The sequence below is a fragment of the Ceratina calcarata genome, unplaced genomic scaffold, assembly GCF_001652005.2.
Source record: "Ceratina calcarata isolate Rehan_Ccalc_2016 unplaced genomic scaffold, ASM165200v1 scaffold358.2, whole genome shotgun sequence".
Lineage (NCBI taxonomy): Eukaryota > Metazoa > Arthropoda > Insecta > Hymenoptera > Apidae > Ceratina > Ceratina calcarata.
Window position 1 is genome coordinate 176,375 of NW_017158804.1, and position 25,183 is coordinate 201,557.

A 25,183-nucleotide genomic window follows, 5' to 3' on the forward strand; every position below is an offset into this window, starting at 1 on the left:
ATGTAATTTTATTTCAAATCACTATTTCCATTCGGGCTACTGATTTCATATCTGTTCATATTTTATATCATTTATACAACACAATACATGAGGTTGGCTATACTTACATATGTATTTATTTAATCACGTTTTGTTGGTACTTACTGAATTCGAAAACCGGTGTGATCAAGTCGAGTCAAGTGTCAAGTGTGGTGTGAACGTGCGAGAATTATTGAATGCATCACATGCTTTTATGATCAGATAGTGTTGATTTGTTAGATATTTCAGAGCCCATAGTTAAAAATGGATACAATAAACAATAGCACGGACAGTTTGGAACGATCAATTCAAATGTTTAATCAAGAGAACGCTCAACGAAAATCATTTTTGAGGTTAAGTGGGAAAAGTACAACTCCGAGAAGAATATCCTTACAGAATGCCAATAATTTACGAAAAGACTTAGATGACTCTTATCAAATGAATGGCAGTAACAGTTCTAGAATGCTAGCCAAAAATTTTCCCAATTCAAGGTTGATGAAAGGCTACAGTCTTTTGGATGTGGACAATTCATTAACACTTGCTCCTCACGAAGTTCGAGATATAATGGCTGCTTCAGAAAAGGGTGAACTTACTCTAAAAGAAATGATGGATGACAGTAGTGCTACTGGCATAATTTTAAAATCCAAGGATCCATGGAGAGATGTCATGTCTAAACTTTATTATGATTTCCTTCACACTATGCAGATCAATTTTTCAGAAGCCCAAGTGTTTGATACTATAGCAGATTTTATACAGAATTGTACAGATACATTAGATATTATGAGAGGTATATACATGGGAGTTTTAGTTTGAACATTTAGTTTGATCCTGAATTCTGAAAACAATTATGAATTTCTTATCACTTAGGTATGCAATCAAAAGTAGAAACTACTGAAGTATCAGAAGAAGAAATTTCATTGGAGAATGAGAGAAACACTTGGAGGCTTATCTATTGTTTGTACCAAAATAGGATAAACAGTCTTAATTTTTCTACTCAATTAATGGAGAAGGATAACTCGGAAGACAGCATTACTTATGTCTCAGAGAAAGTTGTAATGGAAAACCTTTTTAACACTGAAAGTTATATCAGAGAGTACCAGTTGATAATTGACTGGCTGGAAAAAAATGCACTGGATCAAGCAGATAAATACCCAACTACTGAGCATTTCACTGATAAGACATTGGCATGGGAAAATACTGTAAGACAGTTACTCACTTGCAAGGACAAAGAGCAAATTCCATTTCATTCGTCTAGGCCATTAGTATCGTCTCTAGATCCAGATGCTCCAATAAGAGAAGGAAAACCTCTTCATGATTTGGACAGAGAAGACGATACTAGACTCGAAAAAAGAATGTTTATAGAAGTAAGAGCTGTTTTGATGAAAAATTATATGAAAAGAAGAAAAGAGTACAAGAAACGTATTTAATTTACGTGTTCAATAGGTTCGCTGTGGTCGCCTTCAGAAAGCGCAGGCATTAGCTGAACATTGTGGTCAACCTTGGAGAGCTGCTTGTTTATTAGGATGGATACTGCATCATGATCCCAATTATGAAAATTCTCGATCTAATATGAAATTACCCATTGAGGGAAATCCAAGTAGAAGTCTTTGGAAATTATGCGCTTGGGAACTTTCACAAGATAAACGCGTAGGTAATAGTTACTTTTTATTATTTTCAACAGCTGTTCCTAGATTCATCCTACTTTTTAAAACAAGTTTTCCGGGCATTTAGGTCAATTTTATCGCGCTATTTATGCCAGTCTTTGCGGAAATGTTCAACAAATGCTACAAGTAGCATCTTCCTGGCAAGACGCACTATGGGGTTATATGAAAATGTTGTTGGACATCAAAGTAGAAAGGGAAATAAGAGATTTGGTGATAAAAGGATTTACCAACATGCCAGACGAGTATTGGAAGAATGAGATTTCATTGAAGGATGTGTTCAAGGAACTTCACGCATCGAAAAATCCTATTATTCGTACTCAATCAAGAGAGCCCGATCATCTGATTCAAAAGTACTTAATATTAGACCAAATACCGAAACTGATGGAGGAGATAGAGAATATGATAGATACGAATAGTTGCGATCCACAATTCTTGCGGTTCTTAGCACACCTAATATTTTTCTTTCGTCAAATAGGAAAAAATACGAAAGATAAAGTCGGGGATAAAGTTTTGTTAGCGTACGTTCGTGTTCTTATCGGAATGGACGATCCGATTTTAATTGCCTTTTATACAGCTATGTTGCCTCAAGAATTGCAAGTAACAAACTATGCGAGTTATTTGGAGAGGATAAAAGATTACGAACAACGTAAAAAGTGTTTGACTGCGGCAGAAGATGCCAATCTAAATGTGGAAGCTATTACAAAATTGGTGGTGGAAAGTATACGCTCTAAAAGGATGGATATGGATCCCACGGATTTGAAAGGCACTCTGACCGATGCCGACATGGAAAAGATTAACGCATTGGATTGGCTAATATTTTATCAGAGTCAGCGAGAGGAAGCGTTGTGGCAAACTAATGCCCTTATAAGATATTTCTTGACAAACGAAAAGATAGATGCTGCCCGTAAAGCTTTTAACAAGGTATGGTACTAAAGGCTCGTAACGTTCCTTATTGGTGGCCATTGTCACATATTTTCGGTAATTGTTTTAGATTCCATTAGATTGTATCGAATGCGTTATGGCCGAGTATCCAACCATGGAAGGTACTCTAACGAATCTTACGATGATGAACATCTCAAAAAGAGCATCATCCGCTATTCGAGAATATCTTTGTTACAAGACTTACCTTGACGCCCAGGAAGGCTTCGCCGAATGGTTTTCTCATTACCATCATGGCAAACCCACGCCTTTAGAGGACTTACCGTCATACGCCACGTTCACAGAAAAGGTTGCGTACGAGCATAAAATGGCTCAATATAATGCTGAAATGGAAAGATGGAAGTCCACGATGCAACATCACACGAAGGTAACATTTTTCAGAATTTCAATACGAGACGGAAACATATACGAAACTGTTTTGTAGGCAGTGAAGCAGTTACTGTTCAATGTGTTATTGTTTCCGGATGGCGGTTGGTTGGTTGACTCGAACAATAACGACAGCGACGAGCCGCACGCGGATGATTTGTCGCGTGAACATCAAATGGAAAAATTACGCGAATTCTGTATTCCAAAGATCACGCTTCTCTTGCATTCCGTGATGTCGGAAATGAATGAGCACGCCGAATGTATTCAATTGGCCGACATACTTGCTTCCGAACAATATCAACTTTACAAAGTATGTAGTTATAATGCAATTAAGCGGACTGAGAATAAGAGACCGATATAATTCCGTTTATTACAGGTATTCCAGAAGGGAAGATTGCGTGAGGTATTTAAGAAGATCTGTGAGTCTTCTCTTGTACTGATGGATCAAAAGAAAGATCCTTGGGGCTATCCGAAATAAAGCGTTCTGTAAAATATTAAATAATAAAATTAACGTCTATGTTTTTTATAAAACCAGTTTATTGTCAACCACAAGAAGTGAATATAAAATTTGATACAATGTTCAATAATTCATAATCATAATATATTATATATCTCATGATTACTTAGATGCTCCTTTCTTTTACCCAATTGTTCAATAAACATAGCGCTGTCAAAGCTGTAGATTTTAACGCGTGAAACATTACGGAAAAACTCAGGGACAATGAAGGAGATTCACATTATCCTGAGATTGTTCTTTATCTTTTTTCATTCGAATCAATTCGATATCATCGCGTACCTCCACGATCCCCTTTTTTCATATCATTAGTTTAGCCACCTCTAAATCTCATGATTAGAAATAGTTGGTATCCGGCGGACATAGATCTGCATACAACGCGAATAAATACATAGAAATTGTGTTTATTTATGCGCGGAATTTACAAACAAAATTTTCTTAAAAAGATCTACGCATCGAATGAAACAGAAAAGAGAATAACACAGAGAACGAACGTGCTCATTTGTAATTTCTAATCTACTTTCCATAGGATATTGATGCTTTTTGCCGGTAAGAGCAGTCTTTTTATATATTGTTTATCTTTTTTTCGGAGAGAACATTTTCTTCTCTCTGCGTGGCTTGCTTTATGCGCATATTTGATTCCTTTTCCTCGTTAAAAGAAATTGATCAGTACTAATATATTATGTAATGAAAATGAATCGCAAATTCACATGACGCTGACATTCTTTAATCAGTAGATCTATTACGCTTCCGCAGATTGTTTATATATGTAACGAATCGTAAATGAATTAACAATTAGGAAAATATACGTACATATATCACGGAATAATTGACGACCATAATATATGTAGATATTTTGCTCGATATTCATCCAAATTAAGTTCATTTCGTGTTTCAGTGTTCTTAGTTATTACAGAATTTCGTGACGTCAATTATTATGGACAGTTACCGAATTTATTAGCTGTATTTAATTTTGATAGTCAAATAAAATTGAACAATCTTGTACTGCAAGTATTATATTCATACAATATGTTTCGTGTTTCGCAGATCTTCGAACTCATTTCAGAAAACTACAATGCATTCATCAACAATAAGTTAAATCAATAATCGTCAAGGGAACAATCTTGCAATTGTGATTCTAAAGGGAGATCTAATTATGTCAATACGACGGGTGAAAGACAACAGTTGTAGCTTGGTGAAACAAGTTTTCTGAGCATTGATATCCTTAGATTAGAGAGTATCTGTGTGTTTCTCTTCGTTCGAAGTACATGAGTCTCTTTGTGTATAATCAATCGATCGATCTGATAACGAGCAAGATTCGGAAATAGACGAGAAAAGTGGAAAATAAATTTTGACGCGTGCAACATTATACACATACACGGCTTAAAACGTACTATGTATATTGCATCGAAACATCGAAATTCAAACTCGTATACATCTTGTATGCAGCTAGTAGGCTCACAATCTTTATTTTTTAATCAGAGCGATTTACTTTCGTCATTCACGATGACCAGAAATTTCCAGACACGTGCGATTATATCTCTCGGTACTTGATACACTTTAATAGAATCGATTGCTTTAAAATATTAATCAGGCGTGTTTATTCTAGGATTAAAACTATCTTAATACTTTCATTCTTTTCCTTGTTAATAACGCAAAGATAAAGTGTAAAATCGATATGTCTGAAAATCATGTTCGCACGTGTCTCGTAAAAACACGATGAGATGAGGATCTTGACAAATTGAATCAACTTTATAGTAATACGAGTACACGATTAATAGTAGATCTTACTTTGTGGATTAATCTATTCTAACACGTAAACGTTGAAAATAACGGTTGACAATTGTCTTTACCATTCTCGATAATGCTACGTTATTTTTTTATTTTTTCTTTTTTGGTTTACGTGAGAGCTTGATAAATTTGCCGAAAAACTTTGAGAATTACGATTGGTTATCGTTTTCTTTTCCCTTCTCATATCCCTTGGATAAAGTATGTATGTACGTAGTTTTATCGAAATTTATTCTCTTTCATTTGTCTTCGTTTAAGGTTGACGAACTAAGTTATTATCTACAACAGGACGTACTAATTACTAAATGGTTGTATGTCGAGATATGGTTGCGTGTTCGAGAACGACTTATCTACAGATAATTGAAAATGAATCATCTCACGAATTGCTTTTTATTCTCTTTTTCCTTCAATCCGTTCATGGTGATCGCGGTGACTCTGATGGATCGCAATCGATGCGACTTGAAACCCATAGAGAAAATAAAAACTTTTCGCACTCGTGCGCGTCTGATCATTAACGAGCTATAGCATACTACTACTGAGAGTTTAAATTGAAATCCGGTTTCCCAAGACTTTAATCTTCCTCGACGATTAACTATTACAACACACGTCACCATAACGATACTCGTTGCTCAAAAATAGATCCTTAAAATTTGTTAAACACAACTCAGGACGGTCTATACCAACAAATCAATTCACATCATACCGCTCTGTGTATCATTTTCATACAATATTATTGCACTCGCGATAAAGAAATGTTCTTTTCGTTTCGCATTTATTCCCTTCGTTTCATCCTTTAATTCTTCAGCACAGATCCAGAAACTTTTCGTTTAAAAACGATTTCAAAATATTTTGAGTTATTGAGTTTGTTTCAATCGAATTTTGAAATTATTTCAGTTTTTCGAAGACTAAATCGAGTGCTTGAAAACTGTTTCTAGATCTGTAATAGACATTACCTACATGGGGATAGGCTCATCGTAATTAGCGTAGAAAGAGGAAGAGTGCAAAGAGCTGAAGCATCGATACATCGTTTCTCATTTCATTTTTTTCTCTCACTCTCTACGCCGTGTTCTTAAGTGTGAAAATATATTCTACCATGAGCATAAGATTCAGAAAGATATCCAATTTTCAAAAGCCTTCACGTTACCGCTACGATATATGAACATACACGTATCGTTAAAACAAGATCTTCGTCGTTACATACATATTGACAATATTACACATCCGTTCGATTAATCGACATCATTAAAATCGTTAGTTAGATGTTGATGCTCTTTAATTGTTACCATTATGATTTTTATTTATCACTTTTCGCTGTTTCCTCTCTTGAACCATGATTTTTGCACGATAATCGTAAAAACGATTATCTTCACTTTCTTTTTTATTTGTACTCGATGTTCCGCAATGTTTCTCAGACGGCTTTTCGGGGAAAACCAGAGACACGGACGCCGATCTCGAGGACGTTCGACAATTTCCACATCTGACATTTGTTAAATATCTAAATTTTAAAAGAGAGTCCATTTTCCATTGTCAAACCAGACACTGATAAAGAACGCTTTCGTCTGTGTTTTAAACCTTATCTACGTATTATATGGGGATATGTTCGCAGGGATATGTGAGCGGGTTCACACAATGAAAACACAGTTACAACCGAAAGGATTGTGCAAGGAGAAGTATTCTTACAATTATTTAAACTATATCCGAATTGAGCGCCAACAAGATAGGACCACATTCTTTAATAGATTTAATCTTGATTTTCATTCTTCGCTTAAGAGGTGCGTTTAGATTATGGTGGAAATACATAAGGTGTGCTATTACGCAGCTAATTAAGGTCGTTGCTTTCTTTGTAATGGCCACATTGCCTTATTCATCAATTGTATTTCGTATTGAAAGTGAAAATTAACTTTAACTTAAAATGTCTACATTACAAATAGATTAGCATTTCTGTCGCTTTTATTTTTTAAAATGATAGATATCCATTATGCGCAATAGATGACGAAACTGGTACCATCGGAAGAATACACCTTATGTGTTTCTACCATGGTTTAGATTTTAGATGTTCGAATTTGAACCTGAACGAACATGAATTTTTCTTGTTGCTTTTGTTTTTACTCGTTTGGTCTAAAGGCACCTCGAGTTTCTCGAGTCGATCGAGTTTTGGCTTCGTCGATTTCTACGAGAGAATCGGCGCGTATGAAAGAAAAAAGATTTCGTAAATGACGAGTAAAACGTTATGTAGACTACGATATGAGCGACACAAAATGTAAACGCTATAAAGGTAATCGCTGTCTGTTCGATATTCACCCCTATCGGGGCTTCGTCGTACACCGAAGCGAGACCAACATTTCTCTCTTAATCGATGACGACACAATCGTTACCCCCTCGCACGTTTCTTCTTTTTCCCTTTTTGTTACTTTTACAAATTACATTTTGATATAATGTACAAAGAAAAAGTCTTTCCTTAATGTCTAAAATTATGAATTGTTCCTTAAACTCTAATAACTTGAAGGACATCGCGGGGCTGCTTCGAGAAAATTCGAACGGATATTATTTTTACTTATATGTTACTACTCTAAGAATTGAAAATTTGGCAGAATAACAATCGAAAGCAGAAAAGAGAGGATGGAATGGACTTGACATGTACAAAAGAGAGGGAAGGAAAATTAGGGGAGACGATAATTTTCTAAAAAGAGTACATCTTTACATCCTTATCTAAAAGACTTTCGTTCATTCTCTACACCCGTTTACAATTAACAGCATAACATCGGCGTAGCAATTAGCAATGCGCCGTTTTTTAATACTTTTATCTTCGTATGTACACTTACATCTCAATTAATTGATCCATATAAACACACAACCGGCCAAAGATTTGGAACCACTTCTTGTTCTTATTTACAATTTCTTAACGAACTTCAGATTGGTATCGCGTAAACTAATAGGAGAGCCTTTATTCTTATAGATTTTTCAATGAAATGTTTCTTAAAATAACATAATTGTCCGTTTTTCTCAGAGCACCTATTTCGTACAATTTGTGGTGATTACGTTGTAAGCTTGGCCGACGGCGTGCGTGTTTTTTGTTTCCTAACAATTATTGTTGATCCGCGACAGAGCGTATCCTCCTGATATCGTTGTTATTGTCTCAATCATAAACGTTATTGTCCGATTTAAGCGGCCGATCGTCGACATTTGTACCTAAGGAGATCGAGCGCGGTTTATTGTCCGAATTTCAAAATCGAGAACAGCGAAAGCGCATCCATGAATATTGCCCAAATGTAATTTTGGACACGTTTCACAGCCCCCGCCACAAAATATAGAACTCTTACGATTCGATCGCGATTATTGTCCAAGTAACTTTGTCGGACGAGATCGACCTTCTGTTATTATTGTCTCTCGAGGGGAAACTTGAAATCGCGGGATCAACATTTTTCGACAAAGTGTCAAATCGTTTCGCATTTCCTTGACTAATTTTATACAAAAACTAGGTTCGAATCCTCGTAGCAGCACCCTAAATTTTCGATCCAGCAAGCCTCTATACGTATTTATTATTGTCGTTCACAGAAGTAGGAGTTTTATATCCGCTTACATACTACGATCCGCCCCGTTCTCTCGAAGGACTCGCTTAGAAAATACAATCTGCAATAATAAAAGTGGAAACCAGATGGGGACAGGAAAATGCATGTTTTTAAACTAGAGAAATTAAGGATCACTATTGAATGTCACCCGAAATACATGTTTTTGATTCAGGCGTGACGTGAACGTCCGAGCGAATCTTCGCCTTCTTATTGTCGCTTGATTAACATTACAAACGCAGCACGCAAGTACTTAAACATCTGTTTCTTGTCACGTGAAAGCCGGAGCAACATCATTCAACGTATTCGTCGTTTGTGAACTACAGATTTTTGTACAAAATAAATTCTGCATTGAAGTCACGTTGAATAAAGATTTGTTTATCTTTTTAACAAGTCATATCTTCATACAAGACGTTTTAAGTGTTTCATATTTACGCGCATATTGCACATTTAAATTTCCTATACACATATGCATCGTAATACATCCGATTGGTTATTCATTTGCATAAAATATTTTGTAAAGGACAGACTCCATTTCGATATTTAGTTAATTTTCATTATCAAGTGGTTAGTGGTTTCGATAGATTAACGAATACGTTAGACAACGATGACGGCTGAATGACGTAAATTTTTTGAATTTCGTTTTACATTATGCATATAAGTACTTCATTTAATGTATGTATGTTAATATAATATATATATATATATATTTATGTATATATATATATCAAGATTATGTTAAGTAATGTATGCGCATATAATTAAATACAGACTGGTCTTCGTGCGATAAAAGCAATCGGAGTTGCAAAGAATTTCGTTCGCTGATAGTTAATTTTGAGGACACCCCGTTACTTAGAATCTGGATACATCAGTGAAGTTCATTCACATTTTCCATTAAAAGAGAGAATAGATAGATAGAGAGAAATTTCTTTTTACTACCTTGTTAATCTCTACGATTCTAAAGTGATTATGTATTTTTCTGACATTTTGGTCGTATACGCGACTTTTCATTTCTTGCACGTATCGCGCTAATGTGTATTTCATTTTTCATTGGGCACCTCATTGAATTTCGTCGTTTCGCATGATATATCTTTTTGACAAAATGTCCAAAGATACCATTACTTTCCAATGGACACGAATTACGTACATATGATACGTTCAACGCGCAAGAACCCAGCTCCTAAGTACTACAGGGTATCTCTTGTCCGAGTGGTTCCTAATTCGAATAATTAGAGAAGCTTTAATTAATCTGTACCCAAGGCACATTTTACACTTTCATTCCGTTTTTTGTTCTTAGGAAGGTCCACTCTATAGTATGTACATGTTATAGCATTGTTACACATATAAGGGAAATAGTTTGTAACCGTATCATCCATTTATATTGAATTACATAAATGGTATCTGACACCGTTACCCTTGTACATTATATTTTTCTGATTTTCTCCTTCTCCCAGCAATTATTTCTTCGCCGTTCCGCTACTCTACGTATTATTGTCAGGTCGACAGCATTTTATAAATGTATACCTTAAGTACTACTCGATCTTTTAATGTTACATTATATTCAACTATAGCTTTGTGCAAAATTTACATTGTACATATGCCACGGATAATTTCCCCGTTTCATTCGTTTATTGATAGATCGATCGATCTTCATTTGACCAAATTATCCCTACAACAACTCCTCCCACCCATTCTCAACGATAAGCAATACGTTCGTTTGATGTTATTGTCAAAGCATTATTTATGTTCTTACATCCCACATCCCCACGTAATTATTATTTATTGTCAGAAATTATACCAACCCCCCTTCCCCCCATCTGTCCATTCCCATAAGTAGTCTCTTAAATTCTTAGACGTTAAAAATCACCCCGATCGTCTCGGTTCATTTCGTGTGCCGTGTTTCAATGTGTTTGTGTATGGATGTATATAATATATATACATTTATATGTATCTGTATATATATAAATATACACATACATATATATCGTATAATATGAAATATTGAATCTGATAGATCTTAAAAATATCTTCGCTAATCTTTTACGTTTTACGAGTAAATTTTATGAGCTAAGTACTTTCTTACAACCTTGTATCGTGTTCAGCCGATTATTGATAATAATCGAATTTTATTTTTGTTTTTTTTTTTTTAATTATTTTATCACCGTTGTTAGTTTTTTTCTTTTACGGAAATTTATAATTTTCCTTGCCCACTTTCATCCCTTACTTTCGATCCGATCACACTGTCGCTGGATTCATTACAATTACATCTCGCGTATGTTTTGGGTAGACGATATTGAAAAGGATTAATTCATCTTATGAACGTTATCATACCGATGACGAACATCGCTGTGACCATTGACAGCAACGGCAATGCCGCTTGTGCGCTGTTGACAACGTTTATCTTCCAGCCCAAATGATTGTGCACGTAACACTGTATGAAAAGAAAATACTTTATACTGAACACATTTACGCTATTATCTTTGATCAATTCCCGGTTAAAAATTGGAAAAATAATCAATTTTGTTTTCAGTCGAGGTAAAAAAAAGACGATCGATAGTTAATCCTGGTGACTGCGGATTTTATGCATTTACGAGATTAAATATGTAGGAATATGAACGCTGTATGTAATATATAATAATAAAACTATACAAAATATCAGTAGCTGACGGCATATTAAAGTACTTAAATGATAGAAGAAATTTCTGTGTAAAATACGTTCTTTAAATTAATAATTATATTAATAATTTGTTTTGCATATAAATTCGCACTTATCATTCTCGTTATCACTTTTATTACTTCTTGTATTATTTCTTACCTGATAATAGACCAAATCCGGGGTGTCTTCGGCCACGGTCCAGACGAGTTTTGCTGGCTCTCCTTTGTCGCACTCCAGTCTGAGGGTCTCGAAGTAGTTTTCGAACGTTTCCATGTCCGCGCTCATATCCACCGTCTTGTGTACCCACTCACAGTAACGGCCAGCTGCCGTTGGATAAGGATAGCCCTCGGCGTTGTATTTTACTCCAGCATATACTCTTTGAGCCATTTGCTCTTCCTCTTTTTTCTGACCGAATCCACCTTCTAGGCTGTCGGTGATGTAAAACGGATGATACCTGAAAAACGCATATTCCCGCATTTTACGCTAGGTATTTAATCGATATTTTTAGTTGGAAATTCGAAGTTTTATGGTATTATTAAAACGAGAGTGTACGGTAATATTCTGATAATTATTTTCAAAACGGACAGATTTTTAAATGAAAAAATTATAGAACTTTATGTTTAATCACACAGATATGCCTACACTGAATACGAAATAAAATTGTTATTTAACTAGATTGCAAGTTTCGCGTAATTATCGAACGTCGAACGGCGCATGACGAATTAAACTGTTAATATACACAGTTGAAAATGTCAACTTGCCTGGCCGGATTAGCTGGATCGTTACCGCCCTCCACAATGAACGTATACGTCTGTCCTCTTTCCACCGTGATTTCCGGAATCAGCAGATCGTTGATGTACCACGCAATTCCCCATGCAGGTTGTCCTGCGTTTTAATTATGAAATTACACTTACATTATGAAAAGTTTGTGTAAATAAATATAAAAAGATAAAATTGAAAAGAATTAACAGAAAAAGAAGTGTTCGATAATTGCTTCGAAAGACTTGCATTTTTATACAAATAAGTTAGTAGATTTGGAGACAATAAGAAATAAGATTTCAGTGGATCTTTTTAAGTGTACCTGTAATACTCGAATATCCTCTCTTTCCCCCAGCAGGACCGATTCTCGCACTGAACGTGGTTTCGTTCGTGATCACGGCCACCGGCCACGGTTTGATGTCAGATGTGTCCGGTAGGTCATAGAGAGAATTCGTGCATTCGTGCACGTTTCTCGACGTAAAATCGATGCGAATGTCCTCTGTCGTCTTGTCGAAGCTGTGATGAGCGTTCGCCTCGCCTCTTAAATTTAACGGTCCGATCGCCGCGATCACGCTCGTCTCTGACTCCGGGATTATCCTATCCTTCTCCGGTTCGTTCGTTTGCAACGGTCTCATGTACGTAACTGGAATCACGAAATATATTTGCGATGATAGTCGTGGATAGAACAATCGTTAAAAGCAGTTTTTATCGGAGGCAACAAATCTTTGAAACATCAGTGATTTAAATGGATTTCGAGATGTATTCATTTATTGATTTTTATGTACGAATTAAGTATGTTCGAACAAGAATTATTTCTATCGCGAACTTTGATTTTTGAATAGAATACCTGTCGTTACGCCGTTCTTTCGTTCGCCATGCACGAGGGTGACGTCGTTTTTTCCACCGACTCGCATATCGGGACACACACCCTTTCTACCGTCGCATTGCGCGTAGTCTGACAGGTAGTAGTCCTCGGCGATGAATTTGCCGGTTCTGCTGTTGTAAGCAACCACGACCACATCGCTGCCGATCATCTCAGCCTTCCCCTCGCGTCCGGACAAACCGAACGCGACGTACTGGTCCTCGTTGATGCGTCCGGACACCCTAATCTGGATGTCCTCGCCTATCATTTCCCATTGGACCTGTACACGGCCCCCCAACATCTCCTTGCAATTGGTTAGCTCGTGTTTGGACAAAGGTGGTGACGGTGTACTGCTGGTCTGTAAAAAAAACCCGAGTGTTTTTGGTCCACACAGTTGTCAACTCATAGAATGTGTCAATAGTGGAATGATCGTTACTGACATGTATGATAATAATCTATCTGCTTAATATATACGCTCTACTTTACTTACAGGTTCGTACCACCAAGGCGGCTATCCCGATAAAAATACATTTCTGTTAATGAAACGTGCTCAGGCGAAAATCAACAAGCTTTTGACTCTATTTTTTGCTCTTTAATTTTCGTTATCAAATGTATGAAAACTACAGAATGAAATTTCGTTGCAGTGCTATTGGAAATAATCGGTTACCGTGATTTGGGTCTGGCCAAGCGCGGGGGGAACGTCGAGGTCCTTGGGAATCATAACGTGCCCGAAGTTGTGTTTATGTAGGACACACCAAACCGATAACCAGTCGATATCATATACGGTTAAGTTCCCCGGTAAAATGATCTCGATGTCTTCTCCCTGATAGCCCCTTAACGGCGATAATCTGTGTGGACAACATTCTCGTAGATCAAGATGCTTCGAATTGGGAGAGATTTTTTAATATTCGAAAGGACAAATTACGTTTTCTTCTCGTTTGGCACTTTAATACCGAACGGGTCCGGTTCCGAGCCGTTACCAACCCAGAAATAAGCATCCGGGCCGGCGCCATCGTAGTGTAAATTCGGAATGTAGATCGTTTTCTCGTCCAGGATGGTAATGTTCCCGCTGCGGAGACCGTGGGCCAGCCTCGAGAACTCCGGCAGCGTTCTTGTTTTGGGTACTTTCAGGTTTTCCGGAATATAAACATCACCGAAATTCACCTACAAATCATTATTAACATGGATAAATTATAGATACATATATGTATAAACGATTGTACCTAATTATTATGTAAGTTTTCTTATGATACAAAAGAAATGTAATTCCTCGAGTCTCATCATACTCCTAGCAAAAAGACATCATCCAGCTCTATTTCACGTAAGAACTAGACGAATCGATTCGATTTCGCCTTAAGAAAGCAAGAGATCCAGAGAGGGAGGCAAGGAGAGACAGGAACCGTCTCATCGACCTGTCTTTCAGCGACCGCATATTTACACCCTGCCAGTCGAAAAAGTCGATCTATCATTCCTTGCCCCTTGTTGAAGCTGACGTACCCGATAGAGGGTTGGTCCGGGGATCGTTTATATTCTAAGTTCCGTCAAACGTCTGAATAAGCGAAAGCCGCGAAGGGGATACGAGTGGAGTAACCGTAAAAAGTAAGAGAGAAAGAGGCAAAGAGAGAAAGGAACGTGAATGGAGAGGCGTAGGAATGAGAAAGAAAAGAAGGTAAGTAAGGAAAAATAAAATTCACGAGAAAGAGAGCGCAGGGACGTCGTAAAATCTGAGAAACGGATTCCACCCCGTATATACAGGGTGATCTACTCGCTTATCCTCGGGGGAACGTTTTATGGGAGGAAATTCAGTGCTCGTGACGATTTCTCAACTCATTCCGTAACCTTGGACAAATCTATTTCGCGTACGATACAATTTTATACACTTCTCCCCTTTTCACACCCTTTTTTATTCGCTGACTTTTTCTTATTTACGTCCCTTTTAAGTTACTTATCGAGTACGACCCTTAACGCTATCCTTCTTCTTTCACATGATTTAAAACCTTGTCCCATGAAAAATTTAAGTCTCTGAATTATGCTATACTGATAAAATGTTTCGTGCATAGTTAGCAAAAGTGAATAACGTTCGTCTTTTGGTTGTACGAATTAAAATTATTACCAATTTAATATAACACGGAGTGAAATATTTATTCATAGCAGTTTGTAATTTGTTTTTAACTGTCCACTGATTTCCTCGACACGGACCGATTATCGGCTGCTATTTTTCTATTGTCTTTTTTTATCGATTCCTCGAAAAGTGTGCCAAGAGTCGAAGATTGAAAAGTCGGTGAATATCTTCGACGTCTTTCGATATTCCGCTCAAGGCTACTGTATACGTGTCCTGATTCCGCCCCGTTTCGAGATGTTCTTGGAAAACCCGGTTCACCCAGACTTTTATCTACAGACGAATCGATACGTGCCGATACCTAGATACCTTGAACCGAGCGATATGAGTTTTCCATATCAGGGTCGCCCGATTCGTTAAATTATTTGCTTTTCCCTTTCGGGGCTATCTTTCCGAGTTTCGCGGCCACGAGATTTACCAGAGGGAGCAGTAGTCCGGTAAGCGCTATTCGTTTTATTGCTTCAAGAGTTCAATTGCTATTCGAATTTTTTTAATCGTAATAATTCATTTTTTTATTAAATATAGAAATGTATTAATTTAAAGTAAATGTTTGTCAACGTGGATTCGATGAGACAGGATCGATATAATAATTTTGCCGGCGAGGCGAGCCCGAAAGCAAACCCGCCGGAAGAAGTTCTTCATTAACCGAACCGGTCCGCTTCAAAGCGCCAGACGCTTTCAGAAATTAATCTTCCTCCCATCGATATACAATTCCTTTCGGGCATTCAACTGGCAAATTAACGGTGATTCTTTATTTTTTAACTTCGTCGTCGCGGCTAGGAAGAAAGTGAGAGGGAAATCAAATGTTTGGACGGGTCAATTAGGAATGACGGGATGCGACGGAGCTAAACAAACTTGTGAACTTTTCACTGTTATCTTATCTTCTATAACTACGTGAGCCATTACGGCTCTGGGATCTTTCCCCCGTTAATCCGCGAGTCCGCACTTCGCCGGGTCCCAATTCCGACGTTAATAGTAATGATTATCGAGCCGACGTTTGGTACCCTCCCCATGACGGGTGAGTTCGAAATTTGCACGCGCATTAATCCCATTTCGTTTAAGGGCTCGTCAATCATATCCACCCTCGACTGGTACGTGTACACATCCACATACATGCACGGTCAGACAGAGAGAGGGAGAGGAAACGAGAGAGAGACGGAGATGTTGGATACCAATGAACTAGGTCTCGAGCTTAATGGTGTTTTGAGTGGGCACGATCTGCTCAAAATTGGTCCTCGTGCGAGCACGCGAGTCGAGGGTCCGCCTCGACAGTTTCCGCACCGAAGCAAAATCTCTGTAGTTGAATCAACTGTCGATTAATTTTGTTATTTCCCGCAGTATTACAGAACTCACTGTTGATAATTCAAAGTCGTTAAATATGTATAAAGTATATCATCAACCGCTTCGTATTGAGATTTATTTTAATTAAAACATCCGAGAGGGAATCTTGAAATTATCAATGTACGTTGCGTAACACGTCTTTGGTCTTATACGTGGGTAGTATTGCGAGATTATTAAATTTGACAGCGCCCACTCGCCAACCTTTGATATTAAATACGCAAGGCTGTGCTTTCTCGCGATCGTTACCAATCCGACCCACGCGTTGCCTTTTCCGCAAAATGTAACGCTTTCTACCCCCGCGATAACCTCGCTCCGTTTAATTATTATTGAACTTCAGTGATATTATCCGTGAATGGAATACTTTTGCTGCAGATCATAAGTAGCAAGCGGATCCGTGAGCATATCATTCAGCTCTTGAATGTCTACTTTCATCCAAATATCGAAAATAGTCGAGGTCATATTTCAATGTTAATTACCGAACATATCGTCAACGTCTGATAATTGAGTTCAAAAACCAAAGAACTTTGTTCGATTGAAAATGTATATTGTTATTGTATACATATATTGTTTTCTACATGGCAATCTATTAGTAAAATAATGCAGAATCACAAGTATGAATAGAGCAAGAAGTGGCAAAAGGCAACTAACAATTTCTAAAGGCTTAGGCGAATACACAGCATTATCCCTACAAAATAGCGAATTCTTCTTAATCGTGCATTTCTAAATCGCATACAGAGGAGGAAGACACCAGCAGTTTATAAACCGAGATGCAGTGGTCACAAGGGTTCCTTCCCCGTCAGTACGATACCTTTGATCTGGTCGTTATAGACCGAGCTTCGTCAGGGGGTGCTGCAACCCCTAATAGACTGTTTATCTCGTAAGCCCGGATTTAGATTTGAATCGAGTTCTATTATGCGAGCGAATCTCCGCATACGCGTCGTGCACGCATCGGAGCGCAAATCTTTTTAAACGGAATGCCTCCCGCGTGACGCGTCCCTCGAGATAGTAAAGATGGCATCTAAAGATTTGATTACTGGGAGGATAAAAAATAGTGAATTGTTGACGAGTAAGTTTGTCGAGAAAGCAAAATAATTTCACCTCACTTTGAATGCAAAAATTGAGTTGAAAATCAGAACTGAGTTTAGAAAATAAATTTTTGATGGATTTCAGTAGGTTGTTGATAATTTTGGGGAAATTATTTAGGGAAAATGCGTGACGGGTGAGAGCAGGTCTCAGTTCGGTCGATCTGGATTAAGATCCATGACGTGCCAACCCACGGAGGACAATTTAGAGGGGTGGGTCCCTATGGACGGGTGCGATACGGCCGATGCTGATATAGGTACTCGTTATGGAGCAACTGGATTGGGTGCACGAGAGCAGTCGATATTCAATCAAATAAATCCCCCTAACAAACTGGAGAGTCAGAGATAGCATCAAGAAACAATTTCGGAGAAAGGGGAGGCCGATCAAAGACGGGCGAGTCCAACGGTTTACCGGGGAAACTGGAGAAGTACGACGTTCGCATTATTTTCCAAGATGAATCGCTTGTTGATGAACACAAATAATTTTACGACTTCCCTTAACCTGATGATACAAATTATTCTGAACGTGATAAATGAGTTAGCTTGAAAAATTTCCTCTTCAGAGCTTCGTTCCAAAATTATTTTTTATACTTCACGCTCTCTATACATTCTCTATGAATTCTTTCTCTCTATTGGCAAATACGTTCATCTTGTTATTCCCTGTTTGCCGATTATTTTGATCCCTCAGCGACCATTCCTGCACGGGACTCTAATGATCACAGAAGAACGGGCGATTCGTCCGGATTCAGGGGATCCCGATCGGGTCACGAGCTGTATATTATTTTAGCACCTTATCAGGCCCATATCATCCCCAGTCAGGCGGACTCTCGTTCCCCTTCGGGAAAGGGTGGTTGACCCCCGTTGCGAGGCGCACGTTCTTACGGAAATTGAGACATCGAGCCTCGTTAGGCTCGATAGCAACGCCCCTTATATTCCCGTTTAGTGTTCTCCATCGAACGAGAGCAAACGCGCATTGTGTTGCAGGTTATTGCTGCCGGGACACCGGCTCCGATCTCCTTTGATTATCGTTCTACGTTGTTCCTAACGGACGATTAAATTGATAATGCAGTCAGAGCACTATCTTAACATTAACTAGTTAAAGTAGATGATCTCACATTGTTGGGTAGTGTCTTGTTTAATCATTTAAGGCACGGTTTCTTGACATCTTACCGTTGTTTGCGTTATATGATATTTTTCTTTAAGACCATTCGGGAAAAACGTCTAGCTTTTATAATTATACGTACTGTGGATGTAGGATAGGAAGTATTTGTACATTTTTTAAGGCAGAATAACTTTTTCAATATTGGTCTAGAGGGATTAGTTTACTACATGATGTGTGCAAAAAATTACAGTTGATGGAAATCACAAGTAGAAGTAAAAGTCGTTCTTTTTTAACTTTCTTACCTGAATCTATAATAAAAATCTGTAGAGCATATTTTGAAGATCCACTAAGTCACTATACTTGAACTTCTGTTAAAACCTCTATTGTTCGAATACTCTAACTGTATATCTCATAGTGTTTAAAAGTAAAATTCAATGATTTGAGGAAAAGTTATTGAAAATTACTCAAACAAACGTATGGTAAGCTATAAAGTAGTTCTCTTCACTAATTTCGATGATCTCTAAATATGCTTGGTTCTGAACAACTTTTCTCTATACATAATATTAGTGTCGGTCAGTCTTAGATTACTGGTAAGTGGATCAAGAATTATTATTCAAAGAAACGTCATCTTGATGTTGGTATTTGAATACGTGATCTCATTTCCAGTAAGGATATTTATGAAGATTGATGTTTGACAAAACTGAAGACACGAGTATCGCGTAAAGGAGCTCTTGTAAGAATTCGTTCGACTCGAACTATTGGCTGAATCTCTGAAAGTCGATCTGAAAAGGAGAGTCCGATGGACTTTAAGAAGGTGATAAATTAAACGAGTCTTCTCCTTCCACGGGGGCACCTCCTATATCTCAGTCGGATTTAATGGAACTTTTTTTAAACTGAGACTTTATACTAGCCTGGGATAAGCTACCGTTAAATACGTTCCGGCAAGTCTAATTACACGGATTTCTCGCGTCACTTCCAACTTATCCCCGAGTGAGCTCGGCCTGGGGACCGATGCTCCCCGAATTTGTCGGCGAATATCCATGATTCGTGAACACCCTGTATTCCTGTACGAGATTGTTACTCAAAGCGAATCACCTTTAGTTGAAAGATATGAACAAATTGTTGAACGTTGCAACATAACTCAAAGTAAAATGTTCATTTACATACGCTCATATCGAATCAATTAAATTTCTTCATTGAACTGCAAAAATTGTGTTGCTCTCGATTAATAGAAGCCTCGATGATAAATAAAACAAACATGAAACGTTCAATGTGTTTGGATAACAAAAATCAACGGAATACTGGGTATAAGCTGAGAACTTTCACTCGCGAATCCTTGGAGATTTAATTACACCTCAGAAGTTATCAAACAGCCGCGCGAATTTCGAATAGGACAAGCCAATCGCCAAGATATAATATACAGGGAGTGTAGCCAGTGTAGCCACAGCCAGACCGGCAGTGAATTCCGTTCCCTGCCCTGCACGGAATGACGAAACTTTCTCAGCTACTAGAGAACCGGCGTGGGCGGTCCTCTGGGATACCTGGAACTTTCGCAAGCTCCCGTCCAATCGGCGTGCCGGGAGCGAGAAAGATATGTATATAGAGGGGAAGCGGATAACAGAGGGTGCGAAAGGGAGAACAGACATAGAACAGGTCAGAAAGAGAGAGAAGAAATCGAGCGGGGTGAAACAGTGAAAAAGGGGTAAAGCGAAACGGCGGGCAGCGACAGGAAAAGGGAAAGAGAGAAAGAGACCATAGAACCGATACACTGGATACGCGGAGAAAGTAGAGGATAGGGATGAGTTATAGAGGGAGAAAGGAACTTTAAAATTATGAACAGTAAACCGAAAAGGAGAAGTTGAAATAGAAAAGAAAACGTGACAACAAATCAAGATTGGTGAATGATGGTGTGAGGAAATATATGACAATGAATGGGCGAATCGAAAAGGTGAATTATAATAGAAGAATGAAAGAAGAAGCGAAAGTTCGAAGAACCAATGCGATACGCGAAGAATGTAGAAGGCGTAATAGGGGCAACTTATAGAAGTAAAAAGGCAGAAAATTAAAAGGCAACTCTGAAAGGAGGAATAAACTACGAACGATGGCTAACGAGTGAAGGAGAAACCTGGAAACGAACCAAAGGGAGGGGAAGCGGAGCAAACTCTGAGTTGGGCGAAGAGGACGCGAGACAGGGCTCGGTTCGCGAGTAAAAATGCTAACTTTTGTTGAAGCACGTTGGTAGTCAGACGCGAGATATCGTAACTTCGTTCCGCTTCACCTCGTTCCAACTCATTTTGTTCTCCGCATTTCCTCTGCCCTCCGTCTCTCTCTTTCTGCACCATCGTATTTCATTTCCACGTCTGGTTGTGTGTACTCGACCACTTATGTGTGCCCGAATGCTGGCTACGCAGGTACTGTTCTCGTATGTAATCGGGAAAATGCTCGGTCATGCACTCCCATCCCTTCGCAGAGGTTACTTATAGACAGTGGAAAACTCTGCTGGTGTTTCCTCGCTCCTGTTAATTTTCCGCTCTCCCGTTTGTCTCGTTCGTTCTTTCCCTCTCTTTCGTATTTTTTAAAAATGTGCACGTTGCTTGTCAACGCTAGATCCACCCAAAGACTACATTAATATTTTTTCGCATCATGGCGAGAGGAACATGACATGTTTCGTAATTATAAAACATTTATGGCCGCCGTGCACGTTCCATTTGTGAATGAAAAATGAATTCGACTCAATCCGTTTCTTGCAGTATTAAAAATTCACTTTCCGTTGCGAGTGGATTTTGTCGGTTGTCATGGCACCGTTAAAATTTTCGATGGCGTGCCGATTTTTTCTGAGAGTTAGGGTAATTTTGTATAGTTTTGGCTAGCTTCCAACTGTACTTGCCGTACTTTGTATACGTTTGGCCTCATATGCGTGACTGCAGTACCTGATGCACCGTTGTGGCCGCTTTGAAATGTGTGCGGAGCTCCGGGGTGGCTTCAAAATGGCGTCCCGTTACAGTACACACCACCCCCACCGTCTCGTCGCGTCGCGTCATCGCTACGTTACGCGATTACAAACGAGTTTCCCTCCAGTGAAAATGTGCGGCTGCATAATCGCGACCTTTTATCGTCGCATCCTTCATGAAAAAACCGCCGTCGCAACTTCTCGGGACCGTAAAAAGGTTTTCCGCGTAAATAAATAGGTAATTATGATCCATTACTTTAGCTGGACAAAGCAGGATCGTTCCTTACGGGCGTAGAGGTAGTCTAGAAAAACGGGAGAGAATTTATACAACGGCGTCCTTTCATCAGCTAGCACCGATGTACCACGTCTTAAAATGAGAACCAAGTGAAAGCTCTCCGAGAAAACGGCAGGCACTTCGCATTTCTGAAAAATCCTTGTTAACGATGCTGTAACGCTGTCCCTTCTAAAAACGAAGAACCGCAACGACCGACAGAAGGAATTTTAAGATTGTAGTGTTCACTTACGATCTTATTTACTTAATGGATATAAGAAGAACAGATGGTTGCCTAAAATTCTTTTGCAGGGCTTTCAATGGGAAACATCTTCTAAATCTTCGAAGTCGAAAGATGGCCATTGGCCAAGTCTCCTCAAAATGGCGGCTTTCTGACGAAGATATCACGAATTTATCAGGCAAGGTTAACGGTTATCTTATAAAAGAGTTTATCACCGCAAAAATAAAAGTAAACAATAAGAGAAACAATGAGTGGGACGAAACTAAAATTGAAATCGTCCAAAATCGTGATGAAACAATGAGAGAATGCGGGAATCAGGGTCATGGAGGAATGAGGGTAAGAATGAAAACGTGGGAAACGAGACTAAATAATTTTTCCGAAAAGAACCATCGTGGTATGAGTGAAGGAGAGGAGTGGAAGAGAGGGCGACAGTGGCGGATCTCTGCAGATATACAACGGTACAGAAGGTAGAAGCGGAAGCGAGAGTGACGAGGAGGTTCGCGGACAAGAATTTTCGGAGGGAAAGAGAATGAGCGAAACCGAGACAGAGAGAAAGGTTGGGAGTGGAGGCCCGAGAAGGTAAAAGGAGGACAGAGGGCAGAGAAGAGTGTGAAGATAGAGACGAAGAGAAAGGGGAGAGTGAGAGGAGCATCCTCGGTAAGGGTAACAGCCGGCAGCCAGTCAGCCAGCCCCGGCCAACATCGACCCGTCGAGCTGCTCTCTGCCCATGCGCAACAATCTTACCCCCAGGACTAGTGATGGGCCCGATCCAATTCCAGAACTTACAACAAAGTTGTTACCTTTGCAAAATATTAACTTTGACTTGTGATAAATGTGGCACGTTCCGATCGAAATGTTCGTAACGAGGACAACACCCTTGTCAACTTTTTATTTCTCAAGAAGGGTAAACAAGAAAATGTTGTAGCACTGACCTACCTGAGTGCCTAATAGTTGTTTAACATGACAGTTATCTGAGTATTATGAATACTTACATTTCAATAGTGTATGTAATTATTGCGTAGTTTACGGTCAAGAGGAATTATGGGCTTGAACTCGTAATTCCTTGTTCTCTAATTGTATTACGAATCCTTCAAATGACTAACAACACATGAACTACTCCAGGTATTTTTGAATTTTTTATATTAACTCGTTATAACTTTACGAGATACTCTAATATAAGGATAAACAGTAAACTCTGCAAATAGTTCAGTCACCACAGTGATAATTTAGTGGTATGCTAGTTAGAGTATAAAGTAAATTTAACGAGTTGCTAATGCATTGTTAAAAAGTGAGGAACAATTCGCAAAAGAAGAACAATTCCGTTTATTACAGTGAAATATAAACTGCTATTATTCACTGTTACAAAGTTTGGCCGACCGGTTTTAATACCGCGTTGTTGTTTGCTGCTGGTTTTAAAGCCTTTTAAATTAGATGCGTAACTTCGACTTGAAACATTAGTCGATTCATTTGTACGAGGATAATTATTGAAAATAATTTAGAAGCTTAAAGGAGGGTAAGTTATTTTACGTTCATATTTTACGCAAACATTTTTTTTTCTTGACAATATTTTACTGTGTTCGCGGATCGTATTGATTATAAAATATTTAGAGACAATATTACCGGTTTCCGATCGTAACGATTAGCTGGGAATAGGGAAACGCGGAAACGCCATGGTATGTTTTCAGAGAAGTCTCTCTCGACGTGACTGGAAAACATTTGCCGTTCCCGGTACAATAAATACTGTCAATGCAAACGATTTATACAAGAGAGAAAGCTTTTCGTTCGTGTTCCCGTCCCGTTATTTCGCATAAATTTCCCGTCGCGTGGGGAAGGCTGCGTAATCTGTGACAATATTTTTCCAATAAACACGTGACGCTTACAGATTTATCTCTTTTGCTCCGAGTGCGATTTCTTCACAAAAATTAATTCCAAAGAGGAAGATGTAAAGCTTAAAAGCATAGAGTTTGTTCGGCAAAAACAGTTTTAATTATATCGTTACAGCAAAGTTTCTACAGATTGAAGATCGTTTAAAAAACAAGCATTATTCGCATTCAAGAAATGAATATACTATATTTATCAATGAAAACCAATATATGTGGTTTAACATGTTTAATTACAGGACTGCGAATTTTTGAGCAAAATAAATAAATGTAAAAAGTTTGATTCAAATAGAAATTTCTCTCATTACCTAAACTTTTAACAGATCATACATTTTCATATATTAAATTTTTATTTATTCTACGCATCAAGTTTTCTAATAAATCTATGCATAAAAACCTGAAATGTATTCATCACAAATAATTTGAATACAATCTTCTTCGTACTGTATAGTGTTATTTATGAAAAAGAAAATGTAGTATGTGCAATAAGAAATAAAATATAATTTTTTATCTTAGACAGTCTAAGTAAGCTTCTTTTTAAAAAAGAGTTTCAAAGGAAATGAGAGGATATACTACTTTTCGTGAACGCGCGTCAACATAGTGAATCAAAAATAATGAGAGACGCGGTTGTTAAGAATCCTGTTCTGGAAACGGAGCAGAGTTTCCGAGTTGTTTGTGATCCGTTTGAAACGGTTATTAATTGACGTACTCGCGGGTCGAGATCGTCGTCCACTTGGTGCCACAGCCAGTCGTGCTTCGTCATCCCTACCCAGAAAACTATGAGGCGTTTAATTAACTCCAGCGTGTTGTCGTGGAAAGAGACGGAGGCGAATTCAGATGCAAATGCCGTGACACGCCCCCACAGAGGATCCGACCCTTCCTTCTTCCAGGTTAAAACACAAACGTCGCCGAAAACCGTCGTTGCCGGTTCGTACGATACCCTAGCCACGATTCAATTTAAACGCCACCAACGAGGATATAATTTCCCACCCTGGGGATCGTAACGAATCGCAGAATCGATTGAAAAATGATCCAATCGTCTCTCGCAGTTCTTCTCTATTAAAC

General features: G+C 38.4%; 2 protein-coding genes across 7 annotated transcripts in view; one reads left to right on the top strand and one right to left on the bottom strand.

The window, feature by feature from the left end:
* Nucleotides 1-71: 71 nt before the first annotated feature.
* On the top strand, nucleotides 72-3,574 carry Nup107 (nuclear pore complex protein Nup107). The gene is made up of 7 exons (XM_018025530.2): nucleotides 72-805; nucleotides 886-1,382; nucleotides 1,462-1,669; nucleotides 1,750-2,603; nucleotides 2,674-2,988; nucleotides 3,046-3,297; nucleotides 3,364-3,574. The coding sequence occupies exons 1-7, from the start codon at nucleotides 283-285 to the stop codon at nucleotides 3,463-3,465; spliced, it is 2,751 nt and encodes a 916-aa protein (XP_017881019.1). The 5' UTR covers nucleotides 72-282; the 3' UTR covers nucleotides 3,466-3,574.
* Nucleotides 3,575-4,077: 503 nt separating this feature from the next.
* LOC108625480 (protein Skeletor, isoforms B/C) overlaps nucleotides 4,078-25,183 on the bottom strand; it is a 56,984-nt gene continuing 35,878 nt past the window's right edge. For 5 of the 6 annotated variants that reach the window (XM_018025532.2, XM_018025531.2, XM_018025533.2 and 2 more), the window contains 8 exons: nucleotides 14,058-14,296; nucleotides 13,800-13,980; nucleotides 13,623-13,643; nucleotides 13,118-13,490; nucleotides 12,593-12,913; nucleotides 12,273-12,396; nucleotides 11,671-11,965; nucleotides 4,078-11,286 (listed from right to left, as the gene is read on the bottom strand). In XM_018025532.2, coding sequence (XP_017881021.1) covers nucleotides 11,164-11,286; nucleotides 11,671-11,965; nucleotides 12,273-12,396; nucleotides 12,593-12,913; nucleotides 13,118-13,490; nucleotides 13,623-13,643; nucleotides 13,800-13,980; nucleotides 14,058-14,296 — 1,677 coding nt within the window. In that variant the 3' untranslated portion in view covers nucleotides 4,078-11,163. The remainder of the gene's footprint in view (nucleotides 11,287-11,670; nucleotides 11,966-12,272; nucleotides 12,397-12,592; nucleotides 12,914-13,117; nucleotides 13,491-13,622; nucleotides 13,644-13,799; nucleotides 13,981-14,057; nucleotides 14,297-25,183) is intronic. The other variant, XM_026813996.1, reaches the window with a different exon arrangement.